The sequence below is a fragment of the Aethalodelphis obliquidens genome, unplaced genomic scaffold, assembly GCF_003676395.1.
Source record: "Aethalodelphis obliquidens isolate GAN/ISIS:26980383/991018 unplaced genomic scaffold, ASM367639v1 scaffold31, whole genome shotgun sequence".
Taxonomy (NCBI): domain Eukaryota; kingdom Metazoa; phylum Chordata; class Mammalia; order Artiodactyla; family Delphinidae; genus Aethalodelphis; species Aethalodelphis obliquidens.
The window spans coordinates 17202146-17223639 of record NW_020837975.1 but is presented as its reverse complement, the minus strand read 5'-3'; the positions used below and the strand labels follow the sequence as shown (position 1 = coordinate 17223639).

The 21494-nt window shown below is 40.3% G+C and overlaps 2 protein-coding genes across 5 annotated transcripts in view; one reads left to right on the top strand and one right to left on the bottom strand.

The window, feature by feature from the left end:
* Window positions 1-17165, bottom strand: part of SLC25A27 (solute carrier family 25 member 27) — a 29794-nt gene extending 12629 nt beyond the window's left edge. For all 4 annotated transcript variants that reach the window (XM_027127440.1, XM_027127442.1, XM_027127441.1 and 1 more), the window contains exons 1-6: window positions 16861-17165; window positions 14155-14346; window positions 12288-12372; window positions 8690-8812; window positions 6369-6481; window positions 2640-2724 (exon numbers count right to left, since the gene is read on the bottom strand). In XM_027127440.1, the coding sequence (XP_026983241.1) occupies window positions 2640-2724; window positions 6369-6481; window positions 8690-8812; window positions 12288-12372; window positions 14155-14346; window positions 16861-16966 (704 nt within the window). In that variant the 5' untranslated portion in view covers window positions 16967-17165. The remainder of the gene's footprint in view (window positions 1-2639; window positions 2725-6368; window positions 6482-8689; window positions 8813-12287; window positions 12373-14154; window positions 14347-16860) is intronic.
* A 198-nt stretch (window positions 17166-17363) lies between these two features.
* CYP39A1 (cytochrome P450 family 39 subfamily A member 1) overlaps window positions 17364-21494 on the top strand; it is an 85685-nt gene continuing 81554 nt past the window's right edge. The window contains exon 1 of the mRNA XM_027127439.1: window positions 17364-17779. Within this exon, the coding sequence (XP_026983240.1) occupies window positions 17603-17779 (177 nt within the window). The 5' untranslated portion in view covers window positions 17364-17602. The remainder of the gene's footprint in view (window positions 17780-21494) is intronic.

Here is a 21494-nt window from a genome sequence, read left to right as displayed (position 1 = left end):
GTATAATAACCACATCAAGAATGCCCTTTGGCAACTGTCGCCCCATGCGGCACACAGAGACCTTAGGGGCAGCTGCCAGTGGTCTGCCTCATCCCCTTCTTATCAAATTGTTTTGAGGAGGTAGTGTGATCTGGCTAGGCTCCTTTAAAAAAAAAATATTGAAAGAGAGCAAACAGCATATTAAGGAGGCCGCAGGTAAGATGGTCAAAATGAGAAGAGAGAGGAGTAAAAGGAACGTCAGTTTCATCAAGCTACTTGGCATGAACATTGCTGCTTTTTGCTACTGACCTTTATCGCTCCTTGCTAGTAACACCCCAAAGTGAGGCCCAGGACATGGCTAAAGTGATAATGGACCGAGAGTGATTGGGTAAGTCTTCTGTTCTCTCTAGGAGACCAGATGGCCATCTGCAAGGCTAGTTTGTAACAGTCCATCAGCACTGTCAGAATCAGCAATCCTCTTCAGGATCGACTAGATAATCATGCTCATCTGTGATCATCACACAGTGTAAGCTAACCTTTTGCACAGTTTTACCTCTCAGTAGCCTCGTGATTTAAAAAGAGGGAAGAGGGAATTTTTCTGGCTTTTCTGTTCTGTATAATTGCCTGAATTAATTCAACACCCCAGCTTTCTGCTGCATCCCGTAGTAACGTACTTTGCCACCTGCCTCCCCACCTCCCTAAAATCCTAGCCACAGTCTTCTGCTGCTCCTCCCTCGCCCCAGAACTTCATTTTACTTACACTATTGTTTTTAATTGTGGTAAAATATACATAACGTACAATTTACCGTTTTAGCCATTTCTGAGCACATGGTTCAGTGCTTGCGCCACTTTTACTCCTCTTCTTCGTACCAGATTCCTCTCCCTCAGATGCTGACGGCTCGTATCAATCTCTCGACTGCACGGCTGCAATCCCCTTCGAACCTCCATGATCGCTCATTTTACCCCGTGACACAGCCTGCAGAACTTCCAGATTGCACAGCACTGTTTACCTACTTAGCTGTGAGTTTGTGGTTAGCGACTTTCAAGCTGCCTCATGTACCCACAGACTCCCACCAACCCAGTTAAAAACCTGATCCAGTGTGTGGAGCTCAAGAAGGAGCCAAGTACCAGTCACCCCATTTTCTTAAAACCTGACTTAGAGTACAGTAAGGCGAAGTTATTTCAGATTAGGGCTGGAACACAGTGATGGGAAATCCTATGTCTTTCCAGAAAAGACAGATCCATTAGGTAGAGTCGGGTCCGTTAGGCAGATTTACACCTGCTGGGAAATTCTTGAATCTTAAGTTAGAAGTGTGGCATTTTGAAGACCATTTGGGTAGAAAGACAATGAAAAAGAAACAAGAGGTAACATCACTGTGGGACTGTTAGAACTGAATATCCTGCTCCGAGAATAGATCATAACACTGAACAGACAAGCCTCTTGAAAGACAAGAGTATCTCTCAAGATGATATGGGTAGAATGATTGACTGGGTAGAAACTGGGGAAGAGTCTCACAAGCAGAGCGAACAGCATGGACAAAGATAGTGAAGGGAAGAATGTAAGGGTGGGTACAGATATCCTAAGGATGTTTATAGGACAGAGGCCTAAAATCCTCAGTCTTCTCTGTGAAAGAGGTGGCTGGACGACTGGCTACAGAAAATATGGTGTCGCTTGTGAACACACCTGGAGGAAAGTTCGGAATGTGAAAGAAAGCTGAGCAAAGACAGAAAGATTGCCCTAGCGGCACTAAAGATAACACTTACTTTAAAAGAGGAAGAAAAAAAAAAAAAGAGGAAGAACGAAGAAAAACTACTCTAGGAATATTAAGGTGACCCTGAAATTTGGAACCGTTTACATCTATGTCTATTTGTATGTCTCCAGATATCACTAATTTGGCACTTCTCACATACTTTCAGGGTTGTCTAAATAGCATAAAGGGTCTAGAATTTGGAAACAGGATCAGAACCTAAATAGAATCACAAGGACCCTCGACATCTATAAAGTTAACTCACTCTAATGGATAATTTGAACTTGTGTTGCAAAGAATTTAAGCTGTTTCTCTTTCCTAGGATGCTCTTCTTTATCGTGTCTCTGTCCGTCACAAGCCACAGCCCTTCAAAACACTTATCTAATTCTGTCTCCTTCGTAGGCCCTTCTGAGCGGTTATTTTTTCTCTCTGCACCTCCCACCCCAACTCTACAGTAACTAGTTCCTTTCTTTTAGCACTTACTGTACAGTCTTTTTACACTAGTCTTGTTTTTTTCCCCTTGGTACGCTCCCTGGGAAGGAGTGTGGTTTACCTTTTGTATCCACTGCAGGGCCTTGCACAGTGCCTTTAACCTAAACGATGCTCAGATATACCCGTTGAATTGAGTTGGAGAATCAGTTATCAGAATCTGACCCTGGGATGGCCCCATCAAGGTGCAAATATTTGGGGAGGTTTAACCTGAAGCATTCTGCAACTCTGCCCCTCCCTTCCCCATTTTAACTGCAATAAACTTTTAAGAAAATTGTTCTTTATAAATGTACTATTGCCTTTCTTTAAGGGTGATATCAGTAGGTTCTCAATCGTAAGAGACAAAAGTTAGAATTTATGCCAAATATGGAAGAAAGGGTGAGATAGGAAAAAATAGAAAGAGACAAACTAAAACAGTCTTACCTTGATAAGCCATGAGTCATGATATTGTCCTCCAGTGGTGTATTCAAAACCAAGTAGTGTTTCACTGTATCGTAAGTGGTTAAATCTGGCAATACATAGAAAAAGAAAGCTTAAATATCATTCATTCAACAATGAATGTCTTTTGTGTCAAGAATGCGCTAAGAATGGGGCAGGAATGTGTAGAAGGATGAAAGATCCCATTCTTGTTCTCAAGCAGAGGAAAGCAGATGGAGGGGGAGGAAAAGAGGAAGAGAGACAGACACCCAATTGTATCATTTGAACATCTGAATCCAGCTCTGCTTAGTCAGTTCAACCCCTGCACTTTTCAGTGTTGGAGCTGATAAATTCCTTTTTTTAGCCTAAGTTAGGTTGAGTTGAGATTCCGTCACTTTAAACAAAAGGTCCTGGTCATTATTCTACATTAAGTTTTGTATACTTTTTTCCTAATGACAATGAAGAGCTGTTGAAGGGTTTTACACAGGGGAGGGATAGATCCCAATACTGGAGTTTTGTAAAGATTACATACACCAAAGTACAGAGAAGGGAATTGGAAAGAGGTAAGAATGGGTAGATGCATTTTATCATTCACCAGATATCTGAGCACCTGCTGTGTGGTAGGCGCTATTCTAGGCTCTGGGGAAAGAGCCGTGGACAAAATGAACAAAATCCCCATTCTTTGTTGGAGGCTGAGACAATAAACAAGTAAGTAAACACATGGCATTTCGGATGGTAGTGACTGCTGAAGACAAGGCAAGGAGAGGGGACAGCGAGCGTGTGAGGGTGGGGAAGGTTGGTGTATGTGAATTTAAATAGGGTGATCAGGGAAGACCTCGCTATAATATTTGAGCAGATACCTTAAGGAAGCTTGAGAAAGTACACTTTGTAGATATCTATGACAAAGCGTCCCGGGCAGAGCCACAGCGTGTGTTATAGCCCTGAGGCAAAGTCAGCTTTGTATGTTAGAAGAACAGCAAGAACACTAGTTTAACAGGAGCAGAGGCAGCAAGAGTTGGAGAAGGGGATGATTTGAGCAAAGGAGTGACTGACCGGGGCCACGATTTACAAGATCACTCTGGCTGCTCTGTTAAGAGTAGACTATAGGGAGACAAGGCAGATTAGATATGTGGCTGTCGCGGTTCTTCTGGTAAGAAATGATGGCGGCTTGGATAAGAAATGATGGTGGCTTGGATAAGAAATGATGGCGGCTTGGATAAGAATGACAGCGGCTTGGATAAGAAATGATGGCGGCTTGGATAAAGGCGTTGTGGAGTGCTGGTCAGAGTTCGGGTGTTTTGAAGACAGAATCAACAGGATCAACAGGCATTGGCCAGCAGATTGAATATGGAGGGAAGGAAAGGAAGCAAAAATGACGGCAAGGTTTTGAGCTTGAACAATTTGAAGGACACAGCTGCCATTTATGCAGATGGGAAAATGAGAATGGACTAATTTAAATGTTTTAAGGTAAGATGAGAGGCCCCAGTGATCCTGATTAGAAAAATTTCAGATGCACAGTGGGACAAAATGGCTGTGGGGTGTATGTGGGGAGACTAGTTAGGAGACATTTGTAGTGGTCCAGTAGGAGGAGATCAATACTACTTGGACAGAGCAGTGGCTCCAGGGATGAAGGGAAGTGGATGAACTTGAGATATGTATGCAAGACAGAACTGGCTGGATTTGGTGACTGGTTGGCTGTAAGGAGCAAGGGAAAGCAAAGAGATCAAAATCAGGCCCAGGTTTCTGGGTTGTTCAACTAAAAAGATGATGATATCATATTTTGAGATTGGGAAGAACAGAGAAGGAAGTGATTCAGTAAATGAGCTTGGGTTGGACACATTCAAAGTGATATATTTAAGATAAGCTGGAACTTGAAAGAGAAATCTGGGCTGCAGTAGATTTTGAAGCAATAAATTGAGAACGACAATCTGAAAGGTTTTCTGAAAACCAAAATATCCACCAATATGATGCAGCAGACATCAATGGACTGAAATAGCAGTATATAAAATAGATTTACTCCCTTTGATGTTTGAGTGATATGTTACTATACCTCTCAAAAATGCTATTTATCAGGTTCTTAGAATCATATAATTTTGGTCTTAGGAGTCTTTCATCCATTGATTCATTCACTAAATGTTTGTTGATTATGTACGAGGGACTGGGGAAATGAAGGAAAATGAAACAGTCCTTGCCTTCAGGGGGCTCAAAATCTAGAGGAGGAGATAGACACATAGTAGAAAGCAATGAAATGAGGTAAAACCGGTAACAGAGATAAGCACGGGGAACTATGGAAACATATAAAGGGGCATCTAACACACCGTGACCTGGGAGGGGCGGCTGCAGGAGGTCTGGGTAAAGTACACGGGTGGGGAAGACACCTCAGCTATGTATGAAACGATCTGCAGAAGAAAACTAAACAGAAGAAGAGGGATGAGGACAGAGAGTACAGAGGTGAGGAAGAGTCTGGTGTGTGCGGGCAGTGGAACATTTTAGCTCTGGACTCTGCTTCCCTCTCTGCTCCAGAGTCAATGAATTGCTCAACCCCAGAAGACACAGGTTGGATTATACAGGCCTGCTGTGTTATGTTATGAAATTTCCACTTTATTCTCTGAGTGATAAGAAGCCAGTGAAGGGTTTTAAAGATACCAATAACATGTTCAGATCTGTATTTTAGATAAAGCTCGATGGATACTGGGTACAAATTTGAGGGCAGAGGAAGAGACCAGTTAGAGGGCTGTGGCAGTGGTCTAGTTGTGTTTTGATGGTTACTACTGTAAAAACAGTCATTTTAAGGATACTAAGGTAGTAGACATGAGGGGGGAAACTTTCTTTTAATTGAAATATAGTTAATGTATAATGTTATGGTTATTCCAGGTGTACTACATAGTGATCTGACATGTGCATACATTATAAAAAGGTCACCACAATAAGTCTAGTAACCATCCGTCCCCATACAAAGTTATCACAATATTACTGTAATAGTTCCTTATACTGTATATTATATCCCTGTGGCATATTTATTTTATAACTGGAAGTTTGTACCCCTTAATCCCCTTCACCTATTTTGGCCTCCTACCCTCCTCTCCTCTGGCAACCTCCTGTTCGTTCTCTGCATCTATGAGTCTGTTTTCATTTTGTTTTGTTTTGTTTTTTAGATTCCACATTGAGATCACATGGTATTTGTCTTTCTCTGTCTGACTTATTTCACTTAGCATAATACTGCAGGGAGGCATTTAAGAAATATTTAGAAGATAGGAGAAATTAATGACTGAATATGGGAAGCGAGAGATGGGGATGAGTTAAGGAAACATTCAGATTTCCAGCCGGAGGTGCCCAGCTGTACAGAATGGATTATACGGCAAGAGGAGCAGGATTACTGGGGGGAAAGATTTGTAGTCTGCATTTAATGACCATCACATACGGTACATATACCAGTTTGAATCTGAGAGGAAGGTATGGTGTGGAGCATAGCCCTTAGAAATGGTTTGGTATTATCTCCTTATCGTCACAATTTGCTGGTTTTAGGAAATCCTTTTCATACATCAGCATAGAGTAAAGTGAAAATATTCTAGGGAAAATATTCAATTATGACATTATAACATAAGGGAAGACTGTTGCCAGTACATATTATTAAAAATAATAAAATACATATTCTCATTTTCCCCGATGGAGTGCTTATAATTAAAATGATGAAGGCGATTAGGACTTCGCAGAATTCAATGAAGTTTCCATTACCTCCCATATTCACCAGCGCTGCTCTTTGTATATTGGGTACCCAGCCTGCCCAAAGCCCACGTATTCCTCCTTCAGCTAAGATTTTTGCAAATGCGTGATGCACACCACGAAATCTAAAGGAAAATAATAATAAATGTGAAAACTCTATGCGTTCCTGTGTTTGGAATGCAATTGTATAAGCTTTGCCTATAGCTGTTATGATTTAGAGTAAAGTAACATCTTAACTATCTAGAATTGTTAGAAATTAAAGCAATCCACGTAAGTCTAATTTCCAGATAAACTTATTAGTTTTTTAGAAGAAAGGCCCACTTTTGATTTAAACACTTTTTTATGGAGAGCTTTATAAACTGTGACATCCTCTTCTCAGATTATTAAACAGATTAAAACTCCTTTCTTGATATTTTACATCATCTGTGCCCATATTAGCTATAGGCAGGAATAGTGGTTCAGACCTCTGAGTTCATTTTACTAGTATTGTGGGAGACCTTCAAATTTTGCAATTTTACCAAATAACATCAAAAAAAATCAATTCTCATATCATCTCATAAAAGAAGTGATATTTTTAGACCAAAAAGGAGGGAGGAAAATTTCATAAGAGTTCTTAAAACTGAATACTTTGGGCTTTATGAAAATTTATTATCTTGCCTTTATTTTGCACATTTTTCTATACACAGATGAAAAATGGTGCTGAACCATGAACCGAATGTGGAAACCTATGATATAAAATAAAAGCCTGGGTTTTATATAGTCAGACATACCTGGTGTCAAATGCCATCTTACTACTTACTAGCTGTGTGGCTTCTACTCAGGCATTAAACTCTCTGAGTCTTACCAAAAAGAAGGACATTCATAATTGCTATTATGCTATATAAGAAATATGCTCACGAATGAGGTCACATTAACAATTGCACATTTATTGTGCACTTATTAAGCACCAGATTTTTTATATACATAAGATACAAGTTATTCCTGAAAACTCTATGAAGTATGTATTATTATTCAAATTTTCATCTGAAGAAACTGAGGCTTAGGGAGGTTAAGGAACTTGACTAGGGTAACAGAGCTAAAATGTGGCAAAGGCTGGATTTGAATTCCAGATTGTCTGATCCCAAGGTTCATGCTCTTTACAACATTAAATACTTTTTCCTATTATATCAAACCCAAAATGTCCAACATTAGAGACAGAGAAGGAAAAACATTGAGGTGATCAGTTAAAACTCAGACATTGCTGGACCCCAACGGTTCCTTCTCTCCATGTATCAAACCAAGGCAACATTACTTCACCCTGCTACATAGTAATCAGAAGTTGTTACAGGATGACAAAACGGGTCCTGGGATTCTGTAAACTACTTGGTTAAGTCAGTGCGGTACCCTTTTCTCCTCTGCTGTACATGTTACTCATCTCCCTGTTGGGAAGGGGGCCTGGACTGCCACAGCCCAACCCCACTTTCCACTGAGTCAGCTGGAAGAGCAGCAGAGCAGAGGGCAGTGATCGTGGTGAACCTCCAAAGGAGGCCCCCAACCCCCCCGACCTCTGGCTCAGCGGCACACCCGCAGTGTTCAGAGGATCAGACCCCTTCATACTCAACTCAGGGCATCCTGCACTTTTCCTCTTTCCTGGGAGAGGTCTGTCTATCTATCTGCAAGACTTGCCCCTTTCCCAGGGGAAACTGCCTAAGTGGTATTTTAGTAAATTGTTGAACAAGAGGCCCTTTGAAGAAAGGCAGACTTTGACAATATAGGGTAGTGCAATAGGAGGATTTTATATCACAACAGCATAATAATAATAAAAATTTGGGAAAAGAGGAGCGAAATTAGGGAAGGAGGAACAATTTGCAAGGTTCACCTTGCTGTTTCCCTTCCTTCAGAGAGAAAGGGAAAGAAAGCAAGCTTTCTGGCACCTGATGAGCCAGGCACTCTGTCAAACCATCTGAGACAGTCCCTTTTAAAGATGAAGAAATGGACTAGAAATGTTAAGTGACTTCCACAATGCCAAGCCACAGTGTCAGAATCAGAATTCACACCAGGGCAACTGTTAATGATCAGACTCTTTATATCAAGCCGCAGTAGGGGACAAATCTAGCTGCCTTGTCTGGGAAAGCAGCAAAGAGCGATGCATATGTACAATCTGTCTGGTAGAGAACATGTACACATTGTCAGGCAAAGAAAAGGTCCATCTCACCTCTCCCCTTAGTGAATACCACTTCCAAATTAAGAGTCAGAATTAATGTCTTTACTGAATGTTGGGTTACAAAAATGCATAAGTCATTAGGGAATGTTCAAGGGGGAGAGGAAAGTTACTCATTGGTTGGAGAACTTACCGCAGTGGTTTTCCTTCAAGTTTCCTTTTTCCTTCCATTTGCATCTGAACCTTCACTAGGTCAGTTGGGTTGGCTAAAAATTGGCCAACAACACCAGCCATCATCCCTCCAATCACTGATTTCCTAATTATAAAAGGGGATACAGTTTTTTAAAGGTTGCTATCAATTTCACAGATTCTGTAGGGAATAATATGCTGGTACAGCCCCTGCATAAGAGATTTAAGACACAGTGAAGCAAAGAATAGACCCAGACAAATCACAGAGGTTTGTCTGTTTACTGATGGGAGGGTTCAAGGACCCGGAGGCGTCGAAATTCAAATCTGAAGTGCCAGGGGCCTTTCATGGCCTGAAATTCAAAGGAAGGGCAGTTGCTTCAAAGACATAGTTTAACTACAGTTTAATTCTGACCACAGGAGAATAAAAACAGCATTGATGTAATCAGTTTAACAGACAAAGGCTGGTAGGTCAATTTTTTTTTTTTTTTTTTGCAGTACGTGGGCCTCTCACTGTTGTGGCCTTTCCCGACACGCAGGCTCAGCAGCCATGGCTCACGGGCCCAGCCGCTCCGCGGCATGTGGGATCTTCCCGGACCGGGGCACGAACCCGTGTCCCCTGCATCGGCAGGCGGACTCCCAACCACTGCGCCACCAGGGAAGCCCGGGTAAGTCAAATTTTATGGATTACTATTTTAGTAGTTTTCCAAGGGGAAGGGGTTTTGACAATGCTCCTCTCTTTGAAGAAACTCTTTCTGTCCCTGGACTCTTCCTCGTCCTCACCTCCTGGAGCCAACAGGGAACAAGTCTAGGCTATTGTACTTAAACATGCCCTGAATCCTTCATCTTCTCCCTACTCCAGCTGCTCCTGTCTCGGGACAAGCCCCAGTCATCTTCTACTGAGATTATGGCAGTGGCCTCTTGGGGGGAGAGGGGTAGCTAATTTCTTTGTACTCTAAAACAATATTTGAAGAGGTACAAATGAGTACAGAGTAGAAAAGGGTCCCTATCCCCAGTTCCCCTCTTCTGAAGTGATCGCAACGACTAGTTTCTCTTATACTTTTCTAGAGATAATAACAATGCGTTCACTGAATGCATTACATCAGGCACTGTTTTAAGCACTTTTACAAATATCATTTAATTCTCAGATAGACTCTATGACATTAGTACCACTGTTATTTCCTCTTTACGGGTGAGGAGACCGAGGCACAACGCAGTTAAATGACAGCTCACACAGTGAGGAGTACAGCCAAGATGTAACCCCCAGGCAGTCTGAGTGCACAGTCCACAGTCTTAACCACTAAGTTACAACTGACGGCTTGTGCACACGTGCGCATATATATAAAGTATCTTTTTTTAAAGTACAAATGCAGGGCTTCCCTGGTGGCACAGTGGTTGAGAGTCCACCTGCCTATGCAGGGGACATGGGTTCGTGCCCTGGTCTGGGAAGATTCCCACATGCCGCGGAGTGGCTGGGCCCGTGAGCCATGGCCGCTGAGCCTGCGCGTCCGCGTCCGGAGCCTGCACTCCACAACGGGAGCGGCCACAACAGTGAGAGGCCCGCGTACCGCAAAAAACAAACAAACAAACAAAACAAAAGTACAAATGCAGAATGCCAGGTTGTATACTGTTCTGCTCTTAAAGGTTATCTCTGTCAATTCATATAGAGCTGCCTCATTTAAAAAACAGTTTCATAGCATTCCATTTTATGACCACTCCATAATTCATATAAGCAGCTAACTCTTCACTAAGAAATGTGAACATTTATATGACATTTGATTGATCCTGCCAAGTTCCTTTTCACAATACTTGTATCAATTCTTGCTCCCACCAATCACCTATGAGCATGACTGTTTCTCCTCACAGCGATGGGTGCAGTATGTTACCACTGGTTTTTCTCTTTTCGAATCCCATAACCACACCTCCTGTGTGATTGTTACATGATTCTACTTATTTAGGCATCTGTGTCTATTACCGTGAGTCTAGTCAGGGACTATGTCGGAGGACCATGCCTTTTTCATCACTATATCCTCGGTACTAAGTATAGGACTGACACAGCATAATCACTCAGTAAAGACCCAGTGACTGAGTGAATTGTTCTGACTGGGTCAGAGGACACGGAGGCAATCCACCCTGAGAGCTGGCTTCGGTGACATGTTTCCTTTGAACTCCTTACCTAACCCTTTCACATCTGGAAGAAATTACAGAATGCAAGAACTATTAATCTATTCCTTCTCCAACTCTGGGAAAGCAACTAGTATAGCTTAAAACATTACAATTTTTCAAAAACAGCACCAAGAGATTTTGCCTGGAAGATGAAATTCTACTTATTGCCCTTTTCTTATAGTTGTGACTTGGATTTTTTTTTTTTCAGCCCAAAAAAGATATTGTAGGCATCTTTATATGTTCTTCATATAAAACCCATTCTTCAAATAGCTGTGTTATATCTCCCTGCATAAATGTCTCATAACTTATTTGACTACTTCCAAATTGCTAGTTATTTAAATTAAAAAATTTTGCTAAAAAATTTTGATAAAAAATTATCAACACTGCTACAGTCCATATCTTTGTGTGCATGTGTGTGTGTGAGAGAGACTCTATGCATAGGTACAAATATTTCTGAATGATTCTAATCATAAAGAAGGAGTTGCTAGGTCAAAGGACTACACATTTAAAAATTTTAACAGGTAAACTTTATGCTCCAAAAAGGTTATAGTAACTTACATTCCCCTTAACAGTTTAATGGCTAAAAGTGCTTATAATTAATTTCCCTGATTACTGGTGAGGTTTTTTACATTTTTACATGTAAATGTAAACATTTTTACATGTTCAATGAACACTTACATTCCTTCTTCTGTGAGTTGCCTGTTGATATCCTTTCTTGATTTTTCCTTTTATGTTCTTTATGTATTTTTTATTGATCTACTGGAGTTCTGTGTATTTTACTTGTATTAACCTATTTTTCTCTGTTTCTATTTTAAATGTTATAAGTGATATGCACTTACATTCATCATCTCATCTAATCTTACAAAAACAAAATCCTGGTTGTAGGTATTAACTTCCAGAGCAGAGAAAACTGAAGATAAAAAAGGTGAAGTAGTTTGCCCAGGCTACATGGAAATAGAGCAGGAATATGAGCCCATGTCTGTTTGACTCTAAAGCTTAGGGTTTCTCAGTAGAAAGAGGCATAAAGAAGGTGCTCCATAAGAATTCTTTTAATATTAAAATATTAAATAATATATACATAATTTTATATAGGTATATACATGTATGTTTGTATATAATATGCAGTAAATGTTCAATTATTTGGATTTTTATTGTAATTATTTATTATTTTAAGCCTATACCTTGAGGCAATTTTGGTACAAATGCACAATTTTATACAAATCTAATGGATAAATAGTAAAACCTTCCGGGCACTAGTATATTTTCTTTTTCTTTTTTAATTGAAGTATAGTTGATGTACAACATTAAATAATTTACAGGTGTACAATATAGTGATTCATAATTTTTAAAGGTTAGGCTCCATTTATAATTATTATAAAATATTGGCTATATTCCCTCTGTTGTACAATACAGTATATTATTTTAAAAACAAAACTTACCAAAGGGGATAATGCTTATCTTCACTTTTGCCAAACACAACTTCACGGAGATGTTCGTAAGTGACCATTCGACCTCCAGAGTACACTGTGCAAGACAGAGCATTGAAAGGGTGAATCTGGCCCTGTGTTTAATAAAATAAGAGGATGCTTTGACATGGCCTGGTCAACATCTCTAGCTGTGTCTTTCTCTGACACACCCTAGGCTTCGGACACCTGGTCTTGATGGTTCTCCAAATGGGCATGCCTTTTAAAACCTCAGGCCTTCTCCTGTGTTATCTGATCTTTCTTGAATGGCTTCTCCCTTTCCTGACTTGCTAACTCCTCCTATTCTTTCAATACTCAACTCAAAGAACATGTTTTCCAAAAAGTGCCCTCTGACCTGGCCTCCAGTGTTCTAGGCTGTCATTGCACCTGCCATGCTTCTCTGATCCCCCAGAACTATCCAGGCATGTGTCTAATACGGTATTTATCATCTTGATTAGAAATTAACTTGATTTTCTTGTTCATCTTTCCATCAGACCATGAGCCTTTCAAGGCGGGTTTTGTGTCTTTTCATTATACTATATGCCCTAGTACAGAGCTTGGTACACAGCAGGCATTTTCACTCAATAAACATGCACAACTTCACTGGATAATTTATTATGTTAAGGTAATTTTTCAGTCAAGTGTCAAACATATGAAATGAATCTTAACTGTAAAACCACAGATGGTGGTCAACAAAATACAAATGAAAAGAAGTAAAACTCAAGACGATAATGGGAAGCAAGGAGAAACTATCAAAAAAAAAAGAACAAAAAAGAAAAATTGTGAAAATCAGTACATGGTACTCATATAGAGAGCTTTTCTTGATATCTGAAGAAGTTTAAGGAAGTATTTTAAGATATTCAAAAACATACAAAGCACCAAAACAATACCAGTCTAATCACACTTCTGGACAGTTCTTGGTGAATACACTCTAACCTGCTCATCTGGAGAACTGAAGCTTTAAAAACACAGAGCTGGTAAACATTAGTACTGGGCACTTTTCTGATCAAGGGTCCCTATGTATTTGAGGAATGATTATGATTAGAGAAGAAAAACGCCATACCCGTCCTATCTCCTTTTGAAGGCAAGTTTATTCTCCTGTCCACAAGCTGCAAACTCAGCAACTCCTATCTATGTGAGTGCCCCTTTGGAAGCAGGGCAGAAAAGTGTTCTCATTGGCAGCAGTGTAATTTCGACTACTTTCCTTTCAGAGTGACTAAGGACCCACATAAGTAGCCTGGGAACTGAGGAAAAAATCACCTGTGTTCCATTTACTCTATTGCCAAGGTTGGATTAGACAGTCATCCCTGTTCACTTTCAGATCAACCTGGCCTCTGACACATGGGACAGAGACTGGTGAGGCATTGCACTCAAATATAGTTTAATTTTCAAAGAATGTAAAAAAAATATTTTTAATTTTGTGTTTAAAGTTCAAGTGGAAAAAAAATCAACTATTCATCTTTTTCTTTCTTAAATTTAAATAAAAAACATTTTTATTCGGAAGATTTTCAAGCATACAGAAGAGTAGAGAAAAATAATACAATTCCCTATATATCTATCATGGAGATTTATCAATTGCTAACATTTTCACCATATTTTCTTCTTTTTTTTTTTTTTTGCTTAATTATTTTCTGTTACATTAGAGACATCATGACAGTTCATCCCTAAATACTTCTGTATGCATTTCTAAAACCCTAAGGCTATAATTCCTTAATAACCTTATATTCATTTATCATATTAGCAGAAGAAAACTAGCTGGCTTTTGAACACAGCTCAACAGGAAAGCAGAGGAGACAAACACAGAACTCGTGACAAACTCACCAGCTAGAATCAAGATAAATACCTATGTGTCTGTAAATGGCAGGTGTCACTCCTTGCCAGAGCTTTAGAAAGCCTTCCTCTTGGACAATCCCCAGGGCCGTGCGCACCATGCCCCTATAGGGAGCAGACTCTCTTGCACCGTCTCCCAACCGAGCAAGGGCAGCTTCTCCTTGTATTTGGAGTCGAGTTTTTGTGAGATCGAGGGGAAAGGTTGCTAACAACAACAACAAAAACAAAACGAGGGGGAAACCCATAACATTCAGAGAAACAAAATTTTTTAAAAAATCACAGGACCCATATTTTAGTCAGCACAAGATGGGTGATTCTCAAATTTCAGAATACATCAGAATCAGCCAGGGAGGTTGTTAAAAATTACACATTTCCTAGCCCCACGCCTGTGGAGTCTCAGTAGGTTGATGGGGTTTAGACACCAGTTGATTCTTATACACTCCCAAATTTGAGAATCACTGTCCCAGAGCAGCCCCAGAGCACCAGAAAGAAAACAAAAAGTGACAAGCCCTTGGGTTCTTTTTCAGTCAGAAATTTCAGTCCAAAACCTACTTTAGTCCTTAATGTTTGCCTTCCAATGTGAATAATTTCCAGTATCCATTGCCTGTGATGTGCCCTGGACTGCAACCATGATTAAGAGCCAATGTGACTTTTAGAATACTGTACTACTTATGACAGGTTCTTAATAAATGCCAGATGAAGCTGAATTCTGTCATTTCGTGGGTGATGTTTGCATGTAGATGAATCACTGACCTGATGTCTGAGAAAGAGAAGATGCAACATAGGGTTTATCGTGTCTTTTATATCAAAGGGTGGCAGGCTCAATATTCTTTCAATTAAGGAATATGTTGAGTTGGTTTTCCAGCACTGATGAGTTTTATGCATGGCTTCCTTACAAATACAACCTGTACTTGAAAAATTTTTCCCTAATGATTACATCTTGAATTAGAGATAGACCTCTCACCTGGAAAGAGTGAAGCTAACTGGCTCACATAAGGAAGATCAAGCTCATAACTTTATACACACAATGACTCAGATAAGTTCATTAACATTAGTGACATTACATAAGTCTTTTCAGTGACCACCACCTGATACAAAACCATAGCTATGCCTTTTCCAAGAGAACACAGAGACGGGGGAAGAGAATATTCAGTCTTAACCACTGGTCTTTGGAAAAGTTAATTATCTGGCTGTTGGTTTTTCTAAAACACAAGTTGTGTGCACATAGAGAATTTAAGCAATCCTCTGTTGACATATGAAACCTGAAAAGTCTTAAGATATAGGCACCTCTATATTAGCATAGGTTATGCCTCTTAAGATCACTTTGGTTTTCTTGCTGGTTACTTAAATAATGCTTCAGGTTCTGATCCTAAATCATTTTGTACTCAAAACCATCTCACATTTTGAATCCCCTTCCCCCATTCAATTCTCCATGAAATTTTAACAGGAGGAATGTTCCTTTACAAAAGCCATTGGTCACAGGGGGAACATCAGGTTAAAAAAAACAAAACAAAACAAAACCGGAAACATACCTAATCATTTAGCAATCTGCTTTTAAAATTTGTTTAAGTTAATGAATTGTATTTCAGTAGAAACAATGAATAATAAAAATTCGCCATCAGCTTTGGGAGAAGAGAAAGAAAAAAAACCAGAGGGTCCAAAGGGCAAGAGTGGAGGAGCACTAAGGGCAAACAACAGATCATGTTCTGCTTCTGCTGGAAATACAAAGTACACTCATTTTAGAACAGGACAAACTAACATTTACACATCCAAGCTATTCCTTTTTTTTTTTTTTTTTTTTTAAACGGGCAAGAAAATGAAAGGGTAATCTTAAAATGCACAGTGAAGGCAGGGAAAACACAGGCACTCTAGTCACAAAATTCTTGGAAGAAACACCACCTGTTCTTGCAAGGGCATCATAGTTCTGCTCTAGGTAGCCCCTTAAGTTTTCTCTGACTTGCTTATGCAGATGTAACTGTTCATCCTCTCTGCTCTTATGATACTTAATAACATCTTCATTATAATAAGTAGCATAATGTAATTGTCTGTCTCTGCATGTCTCCCCACCAGCCTGTAAGAAGGTCAGGGCTGGGTCTTCTGAACTCTATCTCTACTGTCTCCAGCACTGTCATAATAGTGTTGCAATTAGCGGTTGCCTTGCCTTGGGTTTAACGTTTATATATTATTAACTTCTCAGAGTCCTGCAAGGTAAACACAGTATAGATGAGTTCCACGCAAAGAGGTCAACTGGCAGATGCTGATTGGATGCTCGGTAAGTGATGGGTGACGAACTTAAGTCCCACAGGTTGGGTTCACAACTTGGACCCAAAACACAACGATATAGTGAGGCTGCGTAAGAATATAAATAACAGAGATGACCTCAATAAGGATGAAAAGTGGACTGGGTTTTAAAAAGGGCATCCTCACGAAAGAGAAAATGATCTCTATAGAGGAATGACAGCTCAGGAAGCTTCTAAACGGACACATTCAGGCGCAATAGCACACCCGAGGGAGACGAAATTGGAAGGAAGAGACCTTCGTGACCTCCAATCCCTCTTCCTTACAAGGTTGGCCTTGCCCCCACCCTGCCACACCTGCAGGACAGGTGTGGACCAAGAGGGCTGCATCCACCCAGAAACGAAGCCACCCGCCCGGTCCCCCACCCCCGCGCGACCCCTCGACGACTCGCGGGGGAGGCCCAGGCTGGACGGCCGGGTACCTAGCTCGGCCACGGTGGCCGCGCAGCCCGACAGGAGGAACTTGCTCGCGCGGGGCCATCTCTGGGCAAGCGGCGAGAGCCTCTCCTCATCCTCCGGAGTCGACATTCAGCAGCAGCACGTGAGGACGATACGCCCCTTCTGGCCCGCGCCCCGCGCCACGGCTGGCCTGCCACCTGGCCAGAGCGGCTCCTCCTCAACCGGCGAGCGGCGGGGCGGGTACCATTTCCCTTGCTCGACTCCGCCAGATGGGCCCACCGAACCTGCACCCTCTCCCTAGCAGCCTCGGGCTTGAGCAGCCCAGTGGGGTGAATTCGGAAAACAACGCGAAGCCCGCGAGGCTTCTGGGAAATGTAGTCCGCGTGGCTCCGCCCCTCCGGGACCGAGTTCTCTGATTGGTCGCGGACGAGCCGCCCGCCGCGCCACCAGCCCCGGTCTCCATGGCAACAGCGCCACTTCTCTTCCTCCACCCCCTGCACCCACACCAGCAGGATCCAGCCCCTTCCTTCCGTCCCGCGTGGCCAGAACTTGAAAGAAAAGTGGACGTAGGAGGGAGTGATGATGCAAAAGTTACCCAAAAATTGGGGCGGGGAAAGGAGGCTACAGTTAGGAAGGCGAACAAGCTGCAAAAGGAACAGCGGAAAGTTGGGAGGTCGGGAGGGTGCCCTGTTCCGGGGGAAGGAGCAAGTACCACAGCAGCGAGACTTTTCCCTTCTCTGATTCAGGAAGGTGCTAGACAAAAACATGGAATTCATTTCCCCAACAGTGGTTATAATCTTAGGTTGTGTTGCTCTTTTATTATTTCTTCAGTGGAAGAACTTGCGTGGACCCCCGTGCATAGGGGGCTGGATTCCTTGGATTGGAGCTGGATTTGAGTTTGGAAAAACCCCTCTAGAATTTATAGAGAAAGCAAGAATCAAGGTATGTGACCTTAGCAAGTGGGGTTTCCGGAAGAGGTAATGTTTTCTTTTTTATTTTCTTTCATTGTATCTCAAGTGCAATGTTAGAACATGGGGAACCTACCTGCTGACCACAATTAAACGATCTAGCCTCTTATGAATTCCTCAACAATCAACAACTGTGTCTTATGCAAGGTTTTTCGAAAGAAACAGATTTTCATCAGTTATAAAGTACAAGGCAGCTTGTAACTGCCTTTTTGGAAGTAGAGATTAAAAGTGCTAGTTACTTCATCGTAGCTAAAAAATCCTAAGTGTATACATATTAACTAAATGCTTGCAATAATTGGGAAGACAGAAGCGTAATACAAGTAATTTCAATTTGCTTAATAAATTCGTATCCAGATCAAGAGTTAACACCAGGCTATTGTAAAAACTGCTTGCAAATTCGGTCTTTACAAACATAGTGGGCACTATATTTTCAGCTGGTGTTATTTGGTGGTAACATTTTCACTGTCCACTAAGGATATTAGTAATTGTTGTTGCAGTACATATTTTTGTCTTTAAAATAGCTTTCAAATATATCTTTCAAAAATAGTACATAGGTTACTGCTTTTTTTTTCTTTATTTCAATGGACATTCTTGTGTGTATGCTCCTGTGTGTGTTTGTACTTTGCACTTACCTGATTGTTTCATCACAATGACTTCCTAAAAGTGAAATTGCCCAAAGGACATTAAATTGTTTATATTATTGTGTTACTCTTGCAAAAGGATGTACAAATCCTTTTTCCTTTTCTTTTCCTTTTTCTTTTCCTTTGAGTGTAGGGGATTTGCGTCGCTCTTCATATCCTGGACCACACTAAGTACCATAATTCTTGTTAGTCTAATAGATGAAAAATAATATCTTTTTTTTTAGAAGTCTCTAACCATTCTTTATTTTTCAATACTCACACAATTTATACTCAAGATTGTATTTTTGAAAATCTTAGGGAAAAATACTATCTTTTAAAGAAATACTTCTTTGTCTCCCATAGCCTTCCTTAGGTATATGATTTTGATAAGTCTTAAGGAATGTTTCTAAAAGCTTGTCTCAGAAGGTCAAGCAAGGTCACAAAGATTATTCTGTTTTCTTCTAAAAGGTTTATAGTTTTGCATTTAACATTTAGGTCTATGATCCACTTAGAGTTAGTTTTTTTGTAAGGTCTACATAAGGGTTGAGTTTCAGTTGGGCCTCTGGATGTCCAATTGTTCTAGTATAATTTCTTGAAGGACTTTCCTTTCCTCATTGAGTTGCCTTTGCAGCTTTTCAAAGATTAACTGACCATATATGTGTAGATCTATGTCTAGCCTTTCTATCCTATTCCATTGATTTGTATGTCCACTCCTTTGTTAACACTGCACTATCTTAAATACTACAGCTTTATAGTAAATCTTTAAATCAGGTAGTGAAAGTTCATGTTTTTTTGTCATTGATGTGGCATTCAAGATTATTTGCATTTTAATATAAATTTTAGAGTTGGCTTGCCAATATCTATAATAAAGACTGTTGGAAGAATGTTTGGAAGTTTGTTAAGTCTATGGAAAAATTGAGGGAGAATTGACTTTTTTTTTTTTTTTTTTTTTTTTTTTGTGGGGTAGGCGGGCCTCTCACTGTTGTGGCCTCTCCCGCCGCGGAGCACAGGCTCCGGACGCGCAGGCTCAGCGGCCATGGCTCACGGACCCAGCCGCTCCGCGGCATGTGGGATCTTCCCGGACCGGGGCACGAACCCTTGTCCCCTGCATCGGCAGGCGGACTCTCAACCACTGCGCCACCAGGGAAGCCCGAGCATTGACTTTTTAATGGTATTTTGCCTTCTAATCTATGAACTTCCTCTACGAACTACCTCTCCCGTTTATTTAGCTATATAATTCCTTTTAGAAATATTCTGTAGTTTTCAGTGATGGGGTCTTGCCTGTGATTGTTAATTATTTCTGAAATATTTTATATTCTTGAGGCTATTGTAGATACAATTGTTTTCACTTTTGTTTTCCAGTGGTATCCCTCTGGCGCATAAAAGACACAATTGTTTTTGTATATTAACTTTGTATCCTGTGATCTTGCCAAATTCACTTATTAGTTCCAATAGTTACTTTGTAGATTTCTTAGGATTTTTATACATACACAATATGTCCTACAAACAGATAAATTTATTTCCTGTTTTCTGATCTTTATGCCTTTTATTTCTTTTTTCTTGCATAAATAAAGAGGGACTTCTAATATATTGTTGAATAAAGTGGTGTGCATAGACAAGCTTGTCTTCTTCCTAATATTCGGGGAAAAGTGTTCAATGTTTCACCATTAAATTTCTTATTATCTGTAGATTTTTTCACAGGTGCCTATTTCAGTCCTGACCTTGATCGATACTCAGAATTCACAGATGCCACCAGGGAAATAAATGATGACCTATTGTCTGTTCACTTCTACACACTTCTCTGTGGAGTTTTAGTCCATTTAGTTCTTATTGTTTCCCCAACTCTCTGATGCCTTTAAAAATATGATCTTTGTTATCTATCCCTCTTTTCTCTCATCCTACACAGAAACAGAAGCATCTGCATGTTTTAAAAGCTGCAAAATATTCCCTGAATCATTTCACTTAAACAGTCACCTAATGATTGATATGGTTTGTTTTCCATATTTTACTATTGTAAATAATGTAGCAACAAATGTCATTTCTATGTGTGCAAGTATATCTGTGGAGTAAATTATCAGATTCAAAGTGTAAATGTATTTTTTAATTTAATTTTTATTTTATATTAGAGTATAGTTAATTTACAATGTTGTGTTGGTTTCAGGTATACAGCAAAGTGATTCAGTTATACATATGCATATATCCATTCTTTTTCAGATTCTTTTCCCATGTAGGTTATTACAGATTATTGAGAATACATTTGTAACTTAGAGGGAAATGGGAAACTTTGTGAGTGTTTTGAGCAGAGGAGTGATGTGATGTGATTTAAATTTTAAAGGGTCATTTTGGGCACTCTGTTAAAAACAGGAACATAAAACTAAAAGAAAGAAGATAATTCGAAGGTTTTGGCAAGAATTCAAGCTTGAGATCTTGGTGGATTGTACCATGGTGATAGCAGTGGAAGTTTGAGAAGTGGCTGGATCTGTTTTGAAGATGGAAGCAGTAGGATTTACTGGTGGATGGAATGTGGTGTGTGAAAGAATGAAAAGGAGCAGAGGTGGCTCCCAGAAGTTAGACTTGAGAAACTAGAACATGGACTCACTATCAAGTGAGATGATCAAGATTGCCTACAATGTGGCCCGAGTGCCTATATGTATTACCAAAAGCCACTTTCCTAATGGAAAGTTAAGAATTCTCATTTGAACAAACCTTCAACGATGAACACGACTCATCTTCTTCTAAGTATTGATTAATAAACAATACTAGGTAGGGAATATTGGGAAGCAATGTAGATGTCTGGATCACTAATGGAAGAAAATGAGACTTCACTATTTGGGGGATCAATGATTATTGGGCCCACAGTTGCCTGATGGCATCCAATACTGTGTCACGGGAGCTATCACGTGCCATTTCATGCAGATCTGGAAATGAGTATAATATTGAAGTACTGATGAGCCTAAATGATATTTCGAGAGATTTATAATAACTGTAATGGGATATAAAAGTATGGGTGGTTTTTCCAAAAATGTACATGTTGGATGTGGTCTGAGAAAGTCAGTACAGCCATAGGAG